At 37.5% G+C, this 15,978-nt stretch overlaps 1 protein-coding gene across 1 annotated transcript in view; it reads right to left on the bottom strand.

The window, feature by feature from the left end:
* COLGALT2 (collagen beta(1-O)galactosyltransferase 2) overlaps positions 1–15,978 on the bottom strand; it is a 101,036-nt gene that overhangs the window by 28,033 nt on the left and 57,025 nt on the right. Inside the window, exons 2-5 of the mRNA XM_003893401.5 lie at positions 12,317–12,427; positions 8,997–9,114; positions 7,506–7,640; positions 3,407–3,611 (exon numbers count right to left, since the gene is read on the bottom strand). Coding sequence (XP_003893450.3) covers positions 3,407–3,611; positions 7,506–7,640; positions 8,997–9,114; positions 12,317–12,427 — 569 coding nt within the window. The remainder of the gene's footprint in view (positions 1–3,406; positions 3,612–7,505; positions 7,641–8,996; positions 9,115–12,316; positions 12,428–15,978) is intronic.

Here is a 15,978-nt window from a genome sequence, read left to right as displayed (position 1 = left end):
ACAACAAGAACACTGACCATCAATGTGTTTGAAATGACATTGGGAGAACAGGGTGTTGCGAAGAATGTGTTTGCATGCAGAGGGCAAAAGGCAGAAAGAGAGCTAACTCCTCACTGTCCACAGTGGAGAGTCAATATATAATGCCTATGGTGAAGCCAGAAAATCAAGAAGTAGCAATGTATGCATATTATTTAACATGGATATAAATATTATACTAAAATGATCACTTAAAAGAGATAACAGTGGTTGCCTTCTGGAGGACAGAAATGATGCAGGGTGATGTGCAAGGGACTGTTCTTTTCTTAATAAACCATGGGGAACTATAAGAATACTTTCAACCATGTGCACGGGCAGTTTGATAAAAGAAAATGTATTAATAATTAGATAAAGTCTATGAAAGAGTCTGCACTCCCAGTGAAAGCTGCTTCTGGGGAAGACAATTTTTCTTTTGAAAAAGAAAAGTGAATTACACTACATTTTGAAGGACTTTGTTTTTCTTTTAAACATATAAAACATTTTCTTGTACTCACATAGTAACTTAACATTGCAGATTGATAAAATTATCCCTATCTTTGGTGATGAAAAATCAGACTCAGGCTGTCACTTGTCCAAGGCCACATAGTAGGTCATTAGTGCCAAATCTTTGTCCCTAAAGAGCCAATGCCAAGTGCTTTCTACCCACCGGGTAATTGGAAACTCAGTTCCAAGACCATTAGTCACTAGGGGATTGCCATCCCTCCACATGGGGACAAATGTGACCACTACCAGTGGTGTCCAGGATCTGTCTGCCTATTGCCCATATCACTTGCCTCTTTTGACTCACATCAGACATTTGGAAGATGACTGACTGGCGCCGGGATGGTTCCTGTGGCCATAATACAGAAACCAGATCATGGGCCACAATGGGAAGTGAACTCTTGACCCTGGACTCATTACAGTCACAGAGACTCACCTGTGACCATATGTGCTCTCTTCTTGGGCTAGCTGGGTGGCCAAGTCCCGCTCACCAGCACACTTGGATTGCCCCTCACTCATCACCCACACGGCGTAATGGCTAGAGTCTGGGGTGAAAGATTTAGGACCGAGGTTTGTGGTTGGATGGTCCTGCCTGGGACATAGATGATACACAGCTAGGGAGCTTCAGAAGAGTGAGAACAAAAGAATACCAATCATATTTCATGAAGAAAGAGGGAAGGTGCTTTGCTTTAAAACTAAAGAAGAAGAGCCTAGAGACATGCCCCGGGCTGCACATGACTCCCAGGCTCATTCACGTTTCTCTGGAAAATACTTAGAGATAAGTACAATATTACCTTAAAATCCACAGTTGTCAAGAAATACCTTTCATTTCCCCAAAATGACTGAATCTTTCCTGCCTTGACTCCTGCCCTGTTCATGGTCTGAACCGCCAATCTGGCCCTTAGCTTTCACTGCTTCATGACTATTAGTTGTGTTTTCACACATAAAAATCTTAACTCCCAACTAACACAGTGCCAGGAACAGAAGGAAACACTTGGGAGTTCATCTCTCTCTTTCCTTTTCTATTTCTCCTCTTCCCAAATGAGTCACCAAACAACTGTGGGTGTCTACCTGCTTTCAGTGTTCTAAAAAAGCCTTTGCAAAATCTGACCAACAGCACACAAAGTCCTGGTGAACAGGCGAAGCACAGGGCAGAGCTGAAAAATTCCTGCTTGACCTGAATCACTTTTTCCCACCCCAGTATCTAGGTATTGGTTTCATACAATGTATCATCATAATTTAGTGCATGGGTTCATAATAACGCTTTGTGCAGTGACTATAAAGGAGGACTCTGTTAGGCAGTGCCATTCGTGTAATTGTTAATATCTCACTTTCTTGGAACATCTTAGCTTCAGCCTCTGAAGGAAAGAGATTGGCACTCAAGGACTCAGATGGCTCTGTCTTTGTTTCCTATCCTGGGGAAGTCAGAGCAAATCACAGACCAGATGAAGAAAGCAGGTTCCATTAACATTGACATAGGAATCTTTGCAAAAAACTTCCAATCATATGAAGATTGCTTTTGCCTAAACACAAGGGCTACAAAATGCCTGCACCTGGCCAAAGGGTCTAAATTGCTCTAGCAGCCAAGGGGGAAATCAGCCTGATCCATTTCTACCAAATATTCTCATTCTCAGCAAATCTACAACTGATGAATGGGACACCTACGGCTTTAAGGAGAATCTGATGTGTGAACTGTAGCTTGAATTTGTATTAACATTCTCATCTGCCAGCCCCCTTCTCAGCTGCCTGAAGATCTTTGCACCATGTTTTCCACCCTCAGTTATATGGCCACACTGAGTTTATTCACCATCTTCTTGGTTTATAACCTATTTGTGCTAGTAGTTAAGTGACACATTTCTGGCACATTAATAATGGGACCCAACTTCTGTCAGGAAAGTCTGAATTATCCTAATAAAGCTTTGCTCTGTTAGATGCCATGTGTCCTGCTGTTGAACTGTTCTTGTGAATTGTGTCCTCCTGAAGCAAGTGTAGGGTGAAATGAGAAAAATAACTTTCCTTCCTGTTGACTTGTCTTTCTCAAAAATCTACAGGCCTCACTAGAAATGCTTTCCCAGTGGTTCATAAAAGACTTCAGTCTCGCTTTGCCTCTCCTTCCACAGGGACTGAGGCCGAGACTGTTTGGTGCCTCTTTATCTGTTCTTTCCTTCTTCTGGAGTGTGAAAATTGCAGTGCATGCATGCAGAGAATAAAGATGACATTCTGAGCCTCCCTTACAGTGAGGTATTGTCCTGTAACTAAGCTCTGGCTAACGGGATTTGCATGGAAGTGCTGCATTCAACTTCTGGATTGCACCCTTCAAGGGACAGGGAGAGTTCTCCCTGCTGTTTCTGCCTTGCTGGCTGAAACGCATCCGTGGTGGTGAGACACCTGGGACTCACAGTTAAGGGCAGTACCTCGTGGAGAGTGAGAAGCCTGGGACTCTGAACACTTTGTGGAACAAAGCCACTATAGCAACTCAGACTTCTTCAAGAAGAAATAAACTTCCATTTTTAAAGTCTGGGATCTCTGCCAGTGTTGTTTTAGGCCTCTGTGACAGTTTCCTAATTAATAAATGGACTTCTGTGATAAACAATTGCAATGCAGTAGCACCATAGAGAACCAGTCACCTTCCCATAACTCCCAACATTACCACCAGTCCCTCCAACCCAAAACAGAGTGGGTTCCTGGGTAGAGGCCAGCCCTGGCTCTTGGTAATTGGTGCTCCCAGGGACAGCAACATAGAGGGTGCTGGTAAGGTTACTGCAGACAATTTATTGCCTCTCACTACCCGAAATATGAGGGTATTTTTAAAAATAAGATGCACAAAACAAAGGAGCTGGTCATTTTGCTGTGTCTCCATGGTGGTACTACAACCAAAGACAAATGGTACCTGCTTGCCTGCTGGAGAAGGCAAAGACAATGATGTCATCAAAGGTCCAGGTGTAGTCCTGGTGTGGGGGGTAGAAAGTCAGCTTGTCCGAGGCCTCCTTCCTGAGGTCAATTAGGAAGGTGGAGTGGACCATGGGGACGGGGAAGCAGCCTGACCTCTTCCATTCTCTAATCTGGACGTAGTCTGGGGTCCTCTTATAGAAGCCCTGTAAAAGAGCAAATAGGTGGGTTGTGTTTTCTGACCTGAAGTCTTCATCCTTCTCAGTCATTTGCTAGACTGATTCCTTTCAAGTCGTCACCAGCTAAATACAAGCTCCCAAACAAAGCCACCTTCACTCCTCTTATCATGGCCTATGAACTTCCAGGTGAGCACAGGAAATGCTATCTACATATAAAATAATACTAAAAGGGTCTTGATATAAGAAATCACTTTGATTTCAACATATCTCTTGATTTAATAATTTCATAAAAGTGTATTTTATGTTGACTTATGATGAAATATGAAGCATGAGTATTAAGAAGTGACAGAGCAGTTAAGAGCACAGGTTCCAGTGTCAGACTCCCTGAGTTCAAATCCCACCTCAGCTACTTATTGTCTGTGGGTATGGGGCAAGTGACTCAACCTTGCTGCACTTATTTCCTCATCTCCAAAACAGGGATGATGGCACTATCTACTCCACGGGGTTAGCTGTAAAATTTAAGTAAGGTAGAACCTGAATAGTGTTGAGTGTACTGCCCAGCACCAAGAATGTATCAACAAATATTGGCTCCTATTAAAATGACATTACACTATGGTTAATATTTATAATTAAACATGCATTACTAAGATATACAAATGAGGGTCTTCTTTCAATGCAGTTACTTAGTCAATATACTGGTGAAGCTGCAGCTGCTCCACAGTTTTTGGGGATTCAACTTCTGAAACTTCCTTCTGCACAAGAACACGGGACAACCAGTTTCCTTATTCCAAAGCTCAAGTCATTTCCAGAAAAGATGAAGATATATCTCAACAAAACATGCTTACGAAACATACTTGTGGAAGCTTTGCCAGGCATTTTGGAAAACGTTCTAGGTGATGGCAGCTCACTGGGACGAGTGTGAAGTTTTGCAAGGCCAGCACTCTGAAGGGCACGGCACTCTGGATGCAGAAGTTCTTATGTGCTCATTAATCAGTTGCATCACTTTATGGTCACATTTCCTGTTGTCATTCAGCATCCACACATAAGGCGCTACAGCCTCATCTACTTCTCTGACATTCCCTTCAAGTTCTAGAAGAGTGTCCTAGCTTAGCTAACCCTAATGCTGACCCCATGATAAGGGAGGAGGATCACAAATGAGGACTTAGAAGATGTGGGTCTCAGAGTCATCTTAATCACCTTCTAGCTGTTTGATCTTAGCCCATGGCTACTCTCTTTGAGCCTGAGCTTTTTCTCCTGAAAAACGGGATAATAGCTGCTCTGTCAATCTCAAAGAGCTGCAGAATGAATCACATGTGATAAGGTCTATGAACCTATTTTGGAAACTGCAATTCATTATATGAAGTATTATTATTACGATAATTTTTTATTAGCCTTTAACTTAAGGATCATTTAACATCCTCTATGATTTCTCCTAATACTTCAGTTTATGAGCAGTCTTCCAAGGGATAAAGGGAACTTGGGTTTTTAAAAAGGCTGCCTAAGTACTTGTGTCAAATATAAAGTTCTAGATTACTTAGGAACAATATTCCCAGAATGAGAAGCTTGGAAAATCCATGATGATGATGAATCACAGAATATCCTTGGGGTGGGGGTGAGAAGGAAGGAAGCAGGGAAAGTGAGAGAGAATAAATATGCCTCCTGCAAAGAGGCAGAGATGATGAATGTGTTTCTTTTTCCATATAAATTGAATCTTGTTGGTAATAATTCCTGTTCACTGGCCAGACAACATCAAGGTCATTTTATTTTGAATGCGTTTAAAGACTCTGGGAACCAGGCCCTTACTTGAGGTTATGAAGTCACTGGCCTTTTCTAATCCTGCTCTAGTAGAGACTAACTGGGATGGTAGAAAGCCAAAAATAAATGGAGGAAAATAATAATTGTCCCTAAGTTGCTCAGAATTTAATTTTACTGTACAAAATAAGTGAGCACATTTCTCCTATTTGCTTTTAAGCCTGAAAGCAAATAAGGAGATAATACAAATTTGTAGGCTGTGGCCACTAGGATAACCCACCCTTGTTGCTGGTGTCAAAGCACAACTCATTAAAAGCAACCCTCAAGTGACTCTGCCATGTGAAACACTGAAAGTGTATGAATTTAAACCAATACAATGTTTTCTCCCAAGGAAGTGAGGAAGTGAATGGCCTTTAGAAATATGAACATATTACCTTCCCAAAAGAGACATAGAAAATAGCACACATTCAAAATCTCTTACAACTAGAAGAAATAATTACAACAAAAGAGGAATGTTTCATCCAGTGGTATACCAGACCACATATTGTTAAATTTTCAGAAATTTTGCAAACCAGTTGACATGTTGATAGCTTGGAATCCATAAAAACAAAAATCGCGTTAATCCCCAACACTCTAATGACACCTCAGGTGGCAGTTTTGCATATTTTTAATAGCTATATCATCAAGTGGCGATACTGCAGTTTACTTAACCTTTCCCTTAGCTTAACAACATTTAAGTTGTTGCATAACAACATTTAAGTTGGGAGCATTTAAACCATAAAAATTGGCAAATGCTATCAACTACGGTTTTTCCCACAAAAAGCCAGTTATTAAACATTTATCAGCACACTACTGGCCTTATTTCTCATCCAAAATAAAACCAAATATAAAGGGGAGACTCAAACTTTAGCCCTTTGGCCATGAGAATACATTGAACATACTCTCCGTTTTTTTGAGACAGGGTCTCAGTCGCTTAGGCTGGAATGCAGTGGTGTGATCATAGCTCACTGCAACCTCAACTTCTTGGGCTCAAGCAATCCTCCCTGCTCAGCCTCCCGAATAGCTAGAACTATAGGTGTGCACAACACCACACCTGGTTAATTTTTTCATTTGTTGTAGAGATGAGGTTTCGCCATGTTGCCCATGTTGGTCTCGAATTCCTGGGCTCAAGTAATTGTGCCTCCTTAGCTTCCCAAAGTGTTGAGATTACAGGCGTGAGCCACTGCTCCTGGCCAATATACCTTATTTTGCTTAGCACATTTTTATCCTACATTGATATATATTATATTAATCAGTTGAATTTATCTCTCTAATTCTTTAATTAAAGAATAAAAAATACAACCAGCCATGAGCATTCACTAAAACAGACCTCTAGACCTTGAAGATTTTAATATGAAAAAAAGAAATAATAAAAATTCAAACCTTTTTTAACTTGAATGTCATAAAAATAACCTAATATGGTAGTTTTCATTATTAGAACTCTTTGGAAATAAATTTGGCAACATACATCAAAGGTCATTGAAATATTTATAGTCTTTGTCTCGGTAATTCCACTTCTGAAAAGCTATCCTAAGGATATAATCTTAAATGCTGAAAAATTATATTAATCATGATGGTCATGATAGTTAAAAGTTGTGAATAATTTAAATGTTTTTCAAACCAAGATAAAGGTTAAGTAAATTGGAATATAGCCACTTGATGATAATACAGTTATTAAAAACGTGCAAGTTTCTATCTATGATGTTGTCACAGTGATGGGGATTTAACATGTTTTGTTGGTTTTCTTTTAAACTTTTTTTAATTTCTAAGTTTTTCTATAGTGTTCTTATGTTAGTTTTGTAATGACAAAAAGAATTAATTAAAAATAGTAATTCCTGAATTGGGTGGGGGGAAAGTACAAATTCCAGCATGCTTTATTGGCTAATTTGAAGTTTCTAAGGCTAAGCTCTTTAGACTATTTTCTTCAATAATTAATTAATACAGAAGGGCTCAACTGGGTGGTAGCATTGGACCTAGATTTACTGCCCTTCCTGAAACATGCTTGCTCTGGGAACACAATGACATGCATGTTTCAAGGGAGTAAACAGGAGAAAGGTGAATGGGACTACATTGACCCGGTATTGCCTTGTTAAAACTAGTAGCCTTAATTCATTTAAGCAAAAGACTTGCCTTAGGGGTGATTCCGCACCAGAAATTAGAATACAGGCCCCGAGACTCCAGCATGGGGGCCACAATAGTTTTGTTTTCTGCAATCAGTAGATTGAGGGTCTGTGGATTAGTCAGGAAATTGTCAACATCTATGAACTAGGAAAAGAAAAGGATAATGTTAGGTGAAAAGGTACTTTTCAGTAATGAGTTTGAGAATAACCCAACCCTTCTGAAGGATTCCAGAAACTTGCTCATGACATATGTAACTAGTTATCTATGTCCTCCTTATTGAAACCCATTGCAGCTAGGTGACTCTCATTCAGTCAAAATACATTTAGTCTAACTTTCCTACGTTGGGCTCTGCATAAGGCACTAAGCAATAAATCGGTGCTGCTACACTGGGCACAGCCTCAACCAGGACCCATCCTACACTTTGGCTAGTGTTTTAGGCACAAGATATTAATGGTTCCCAAGCCATTAAAGGTTCATTCAAAAACACTTATTGACTGCCCAGTCTAGGTACAGATGGGCATACCTACTTAGTTTTTCTATAGTAATGCCAAAGTAGCTCAAAACAGATCAATCAATGTAGTTTAATGTTATAAGTAGAATTTTTGTTTAAGTACATTATATCAACCCATGCTAACCAGTGAAACTATTTCCTATTCTTAGAAGTCCATGTTAACGGTGATTTATTTACAGAGACAGTATAACAACAGATTCTAACATATAAAAGAAATAATCATACTGAACTGTACACTGAAAAAGGGATAAACTGACAGATTTTACATTTTGTAGGTTTTATCACAATAAAAAAATCAGAAGTCTTCATTTTTATGATAGTCCATCTGTTTACCCAAAATTTTGTGATTTAGCATTTGTACACTTCAATGGCATTTAAACAGCTATACAACGTTAAATATTGTCAGTACAATTTGAAAACTTCCATGAAAGGATTTGTGTCACAAGTGTGCATGACACATTATTGGGCAGATTTTCACTGTGGTGGAGGGACTGGGGATGGACATAAGTTCTCAAAAAGAGCATCACTGGGAGCAACCAGGAAGCCAAATAACAGATGCTACTCCCCAGATCATTCAGGAGCAAAAGGGAACTGTTTCAGAGCTGTTCGGCTCAATTATTTTTTTAGATAATTACTTTTCATATCCCCAAATTCTTCCAAAAAGTTATAAGAACAACTTACATTGTTTTACCTACAGCATTTCCCATGAACTAGAAATATGCAGAGTTCTTATGCCTGTTGCATGACAGAGACCAAAAAATTCAGGCGCTTCTTCGCCTACCCTCGAAAATGCATGTGGGCCTGAAGATGAAGTCCAGGTAGCCCAATATTAAACTACCCAAAATTTCCTTGTTCCTTTCTTAAAAAGTCGGGGAGGCACTGCCTAAGCCAAAAGTTGTTTTGATTGCTTCCATGGTTCTAGTTTTTGGATGACTGATTTGGATACATTCAAGATGACAGCTGTCAAGAAATCAAACATCTGTTTTTACCAGAATGTAGTCTGACCATTTTTCCCTCGCAGTTCGAAGGGCTGCCTGTCGTAGTTTCATCACATGGGCAAACCGGGAGCTTGGCCAGTGCTTTGGTCCAATTTCATCAGGGTAAGACCTAAAATAATAATGATAGCTCATCATTATTGAGTACCTACATGTACCAGGCTCTGTCCTAAATGTTTATATGTATTCATTCAATCTTCTATCAACCACAGGAAGTAGATACTATTATTACAATCATCCCTATATTACAGATGAGGAAACTGGAGCAATGAGAATCAAGTAACTCACTGCTCACTGTAAACAACAATCTTTACATGAAATATTTCAATGGGTTCTCATGAGAGCCCTTTGAGGTGAGTACCACTGTTCTCCGCATTTCATAGGTGAAGATATTGGGGTAGAGCAGTTAAGTCATTCATCCAATGTTACACAATGGGGCACAATCAAGATTTGAATCCAAGCAAAAAGCTCATGTTCCTAGACAATTTTTATACATCCCAACATCAAATAAATTTAGAGAGTATGCAGTGTAAAACATGAGTTTCCCAGAAAAACAAAGGTTTTATTTACTTGTTGGTGTCTCCACAAATGATTCCACACAGTCTAACACATTGATCTGTCTTAGATAAAGTGAGGTCATGGAATCTCTATCAAGATTCACAAAACAGCCAGGCCAAGACTCCTCCATGGCCACACAGGCAAGTGGGTTGGAGCACACTCCAAAACCCTTCTGAAGGCACCCAACTGGCACGGACATTGATACTGTTGCAGTAACCCAAAACTGGCCACCACTTCAAGATCTCATAGCTGCACTGGCAGTACATTCGTTTTAGTGAACAAAAAACTGCAAGAACAATGAGACTGTAACTCTACAAACAAGGTTAATAAAACTATATACAGCACAGGAATTCTCTGGAATGTCTTCCCCAATTATTGTTTCAATGAAAATCAATGGAATTCTCATTTTTCTAAATATATTCCCCCCAAAAAATGCCTGCTCTAATATTTTTTCACACTGACCTTGGCATATAATAGATTTAGTCAAAACCTGGCTGCAGATAACATTACCAAGATGCAAAGAAGGGACACAAAATATTTCTATGCCATTTTTATTAGGCCAAACTCCATTATAAGGCACTCTAAACGAGTGTTTACAATCTTTTACGGTGTTCAGACTTCACTGTTAAATTTTGCTTGAATTTGAGAAATAAATAGGTATATATTATATTATATTGTATATATTTATTTTATAATATAAATATTTATAAGAATTCTTACATATGGAGAGACTAGAAGAACAGAAACTTGTTCTGGAATAGCATTTACTATTACTATAATACAAATTCGACTTTCAATAAATGATTTATCTGGGGAAGAAATTCAGGCAACTCCTTCATTCTATTTCTACAATTGGTGAAGGTAAAATTGTAGTAGCTTTGGGAACATTTATAATAGTAAGTTTTAAACACATTATTCTTGTTCTTATTTGTTCATCCAACCAGTATTAATTTAGTGCCTGCCAAGAATATGGCTCTGAGGGGATAGGGGGAATGTAAAGTGTTTATATATTCTAGCCCCTGCCAAAGAACTTACAATTTATTTAGGAAAAAAATACACTAATCGCATAGTTAATTAACGATGTTAGTTACGTATATCATTGTGCCAAAAAGGATGACATAGAATATAAGCAATACAATTGTTGAGACAAAGGTAGATATTTATAACTGAATGATTAAGAATAGGTTTCTATAGTAGGCGTGATTTAAGGTAAGAGTTAGTTATAAAGAAGGAAAGGGTCTTCCAGGACCTGCACAAGCAACAGTATGGGGTTTGGAAATAAAAGGAACGTTCTGGATAAAGCACATTTTCTTTTGGTGCTAAATTCATGGATTTTAAAAATATAAGTCTTAGGTGTTTGAACTTTGTTCAGGTCCTAAAGAGTAAGTAAAGTATTTTTAGTAAAGAAATGAAACCATTTCATTTGTATCTGAGGTAGATTGATTTGACTGTATGGTACATAGGATGACTTGGAGATAGAAGCAATTAAGAAATTGCTATGGTGGCCAGGTGCGGTGGCTCACGCCTGTAATCCCAGCACTTTGGGAGGTCAAGGCAGGCAGATCACGGGGTCAGGAGATCGACACCATCCTGGCCAACATGGTGAAAACCCCTCTCTACTCAAAATACAAAAAATTAGCCAGGCGTGGTGGCGCACACCTGTAGTCCCAGCTACTCAGGAGGCTGAGGCAGGAGAATCGTTTGAACCCAGGAGGCGGAGGTTGCAATGAGCCAAGATCGCGACTCTGCACTCCATCCTGGGTGACAGAGTGAGACTCCATCTAAAAAAAAGAAAGAAAAAGAAAAAGAAATTGCTATGGTAACCAAGCACAATGGCTGACACATGTAATCCCAGCACTTTGGAAGGCCAAGGCGGGAGGATCGCTTGAGGCCAGGAGTTCAAGAACAGCCTGGACAACATAGTGAGATCATGTCTCTACAAAAAATAAAAATAAAATTAGCCAGGCACAGTGGTGCATGGTTGTGGTCCTAGCTACCCAAGAGGCTGACTGAGGAGTACTGCCTGAGCCCAGGAGTACGAGGTTACAGTGGAGCTACGATCATGCCACTGCATTCCAGCTAGGGTGATAGAGTGAGACCCTGTCAAGAAATAAAGAAAGAGAGACAGAGAGAGAGAGAGAGAGAGAGAGAGAGAGAGAGAGAGAGAGAAAGAGAGAAAGAAAGAAGAAAGAAGGAAGGAAGGAAAGAAGAGAAAAGAAGGAAAAGAAAGAAAGAAGGAATTTCTATGGTTAAGATAGGAAATAACCTAAATGAGCATCAGTAGGGGATCGATTAAATAATTATGGTAAATGCACACACAACAATGATTATGCAGAAAAAAGAAAAAAAGAAAATTAGCTTCTTAACTATTGCTATAGAATGATTACCAAGATATAAGTTGAAAAAAGCAAGGTATATGTAGAAAGTATACACATTTTCACTATGATCCTTCAAATATAAAAGTTTATGTTTGAAATATGAATAAATAATATCAATATTTAAAAATATACACTGTCATGTCAATTTATTTATGAAGTAATGAAAACCTGAACTTGACTGGCAGCTGTGGGAGTAAACAGGAAGAGAGTACTGTGAAGATCTCTAAAAGGGAGAAATCGCAGATATTCAGAACTCACATAGGTGCAGAAATGAAAGACAATGAAAAGCACATGTGCCTCCAAACCTGGAAGCCCTAGAGAGCTAGTTAAAGAGGAAGGGTAAATAATGAGTTTACAAATTTTGCTCTTGCTACTCACTCCGGTTCATCCATAGGCCTCCACTCGACATAGTGATAGAGTCTCTGTACATTTTTCAACCACTCCCTGAGTATTTCTGTTGTATTATCCACATTGTGATCAGTGGCTGCCCTGCATGAGAGAAAGCACAATATAGTTTAACTATGTCATCCACAGAAAGAGAGGGAAATCCCAAAGACACCAAACTAACTGAAAGAAGAATGGCTACTCCTGGAAAAAAAAATTGTATATGTGAAAGTAACTCCCTCATAGTCCAAACTAGACAATAAATTTCTAAAGTGAGAGACACTGCTTAAAATCATCTTTGTGTCATTAGATCCTTAAACAGGGCTCAGTCAATTGAAGAACGTGTAAATAGTTGCATTAATAAATAAGCACATGAAAACACCAAGGATAAAATGAATTAACTGAGGGTCAATTAATGAATCTTCTTGGAAATTTTTCTATATGTTTTAATTTTCAGTTACCCGGGATGTAAACTCCACTTTTTAACTTCACTAACAATGACCCTCAATTTGAGCAATAATTCTGCTTTATCTTCATTTCAAGTCAATTTCTGACCACAACAAAATATCTAGTCAGTGCTGCTTTAATCATTGTGAAGCTACAATAATAATTCTCAATATAAAACTCAAAAATTAAGGTATCTTCCATTATCTATTTTGGATTAACTTTATCATCACATTTACAAAATAGAGCATTTTCAAAAGTCTTTAAATAATGTATACAAAACTTGTGCCTGTTCTATCTTGAAAGTTTAACAAATGAATTCGCTTGTAAAGGGGCTTAACTCATTTATTAAAAAAGTATTTTCAAATTGTATCACAAAGCAAAACCCAACACATGTAAAACAGTTATTCAGAACACCTATAAATGAAGAGATAATGAAATGAAAAACAGAAAAAGAGAAAAAAGCAGGAGTTGTAATCCTGACAACAAACAAGGTAGAATTCAGGACAAAGAGCATTAAGATGACAAAGAAAGAGACTTTATAATACTAAAGGAGGCCATTCACATCAAAATATACCAAGTGTGAATTTCTATGCACTTTCATGTATTACAGGAGTTGGCAAACTTTCTTTCAAGAAATAGATGGTAAACATTTTAGGTTTACAGGCTATATACTATCTGCAACTACTACTTAACTCTGCCATTGTAGTGATACATCAGCCATAAACAATATGTAAATGAATGAGCATTACTGTGTTCCAACAAAACTTTATTTATAAAAACAGGCAGCTGGTCTGTAGGCTATAATTTGCTGACCCCTAATATAGTAGAAAGTATAGAAACTGTAAAGAAAAACAGAAATAACAATAAGAGATATTAACATACCACTTTCAGTTAAAGATGGTACAAATGGGGAAAAAGTAAGTATATATAGGATCTATACAACGCACTAATAGAGACTTCTCAAGTGCACATGGAACATCTACTAGTACTGACCAACAATTACATCCCAAAGAAAGCCTCCATAAAATTGAAATTATATAAACAACATTCTCTGATCTAAATGACATATACATAGAAGTTGATAATAAAATAAAACCCCCTAAATCCACTAAAAACTCTCTTACAAAGTCCTTTTTTAAAAAATAAATACAAGACAATTTCAGAACTTCCAAAAATTAATAGTGAAAACACTACATACCAGAATTTTGGGATACAATTAAAGCAGTAATTAGAGAAAAATTCAGGTTTATATGCTTAAATAAATAAAAATAAATGCGTTAAATTTCTACTCAAAAAGCTAGGAGAAAAGCAACAAAGTAAACATATATAAAGAAATTAATAAACATAAGGGTAGAAAGTTGTGAGATATAAAACAGGAAAAGAGTAGAAACAAACTAAAATGCTGCTTCTTTGAGAAAAATCAATAAAAGACAAGCCCTAGTTAATCTACCTAAGACAAACAAATATAAAACAGTAAGAAATGGTAAGGATGGGAAACAATATGATTGATTTGAAAGAAAAATTTTAAAAATGTGTAATCAACTACTTTGTACAACTCAATGATAAATAACTTTGAAAACTAAATATAATAGAAGATTTTCTTAAAAAATGCATGTTAGCAAAATTAACTCCTGAAGAGATATAAAGCTTAAATGAATAACTTCCATGAAGACAGTAAGGAGGAAAAAAAACCCAACTAGGCTCATGTGTTTTTACAAGGGAATTCTACCAAATTCTACAATAGATACTTCCAATGCTCTACAGCTTGTTATCCAGAGTGTAGGGAACAAAATGAAAATTCTAAGTTCTTCTAATATTGCAAGTATAATATTGATGTCTAAACCTTATGAAGATTTACACACACACACAAAACTATAGGCCAATATCCTTTAATGCATATGCTGCAAAAATCTTAAATAAAGTATTAGCAAACAGAGTCCAACATCTTATTAAGAAAATATAGCATGGTCTAAGAATGTTTAATATGAAGGAATTTCATTGACATAATTCACTATGTTAATGGACCTGGAGAAAAATCATGATTATCTCTGTAAATGTGTAAAAAGTCTTTAACAAAATTCCACACCTATTCCTGGTTTTTAATAACCACACAGAATAAAATTCAAGCAGATACTAAAAAAACAAGCCACTACAATTAAAACTGCGTGGTAATGACACAGGGATAAATGACACAGGGAGCCCAGCGGCACAGAACAGAAAGTATAGAAATTTAGTGTATGATAAGGGTATTATGTAACATTCCCATGAAACAAACACGCACATATACTCCCTGTATCTAAAATGAAATTGGAAATTTAAAAATAAATAAAGTTTCACCAAAAATATACATACATATAATACAGGTTGGAAAAATGATCAGAGGTACACATGAAATAATTTAGTTTTTATTGCATCATTACTTCCACTGCGATTTGTAGGATGATTTAAAATAAATTGAAAGAAAATATAAATAAAGGGCGAGTGCAGTGGTTCATGCCTGTAATTGCAGCACTTTGGGAGGCCAAGGTGGGCAGATCATTTGAGGTCAGGAGTTTGAGACCAGCCTGATCTACATGGTGAAACCCATCCCTACTAAAGAAAACCAAAAAATTAGCTGGGTATGGTGGCACGTGCCTATTAGTCCCAGTTACTCAGGAGGCTGAGGCAGGAGAATCGCTTGAACCTGGGAGGTGGAGGTTGCAGTGAGCCGAGTTTGGTCCACTGCACTCCAGCCTGGGTGATAGAGTGAGACTCTGTCTCTATAAATATAATAAATAAATAAAGCATACACATAAAAAACAGTGCTTTTCATTAAAATGAACCATTATAGTTTTTACTTGATTTTAAATTGCCTCTAAATATATTCAAATTTCTTTATCTCCTAAAAAAATAACATTTAAGAGAAGTAATGTTCAGAAATGTTCAAGAGAGAAAAATACATTGTTAAGCAATGCATGGTGGAACTCTATTTAGATAGGGAATACATTTCTGTAAAATACGAAGTAACTTAAAACTATGTAACTTAAGTCATAGGGTATAGAAAAATGGGACATAGAGGTACATAACTAGTATTTGAAAATATTATTTTGTAAAATAGATACTTAAACTAAAACTAGGCTAATTAAAAACATTATCCAATAACTAGAGATGACACCAATGGCCAACTTGATCTACTTTCAAGTGTCTTCTTGAAATTAGATGAGAACCAG

Source organism: Papio anubis, chromosome 1 (genome assembly GCF_008728515.1).
Source record: "Papio anubis isolate 15944 chromosome 1, Panubis1.0, whole genome shotgun sequence".
Classification (NCBI taxonomy): Eukaryota; Metazoa; Chordata; class Mammalia; order Primates; family Cercopithecidae; genus Papio; species Papio anubis.
This window is presented reverse-complemented; position numbering and strand designations above follow the sequence as displayed.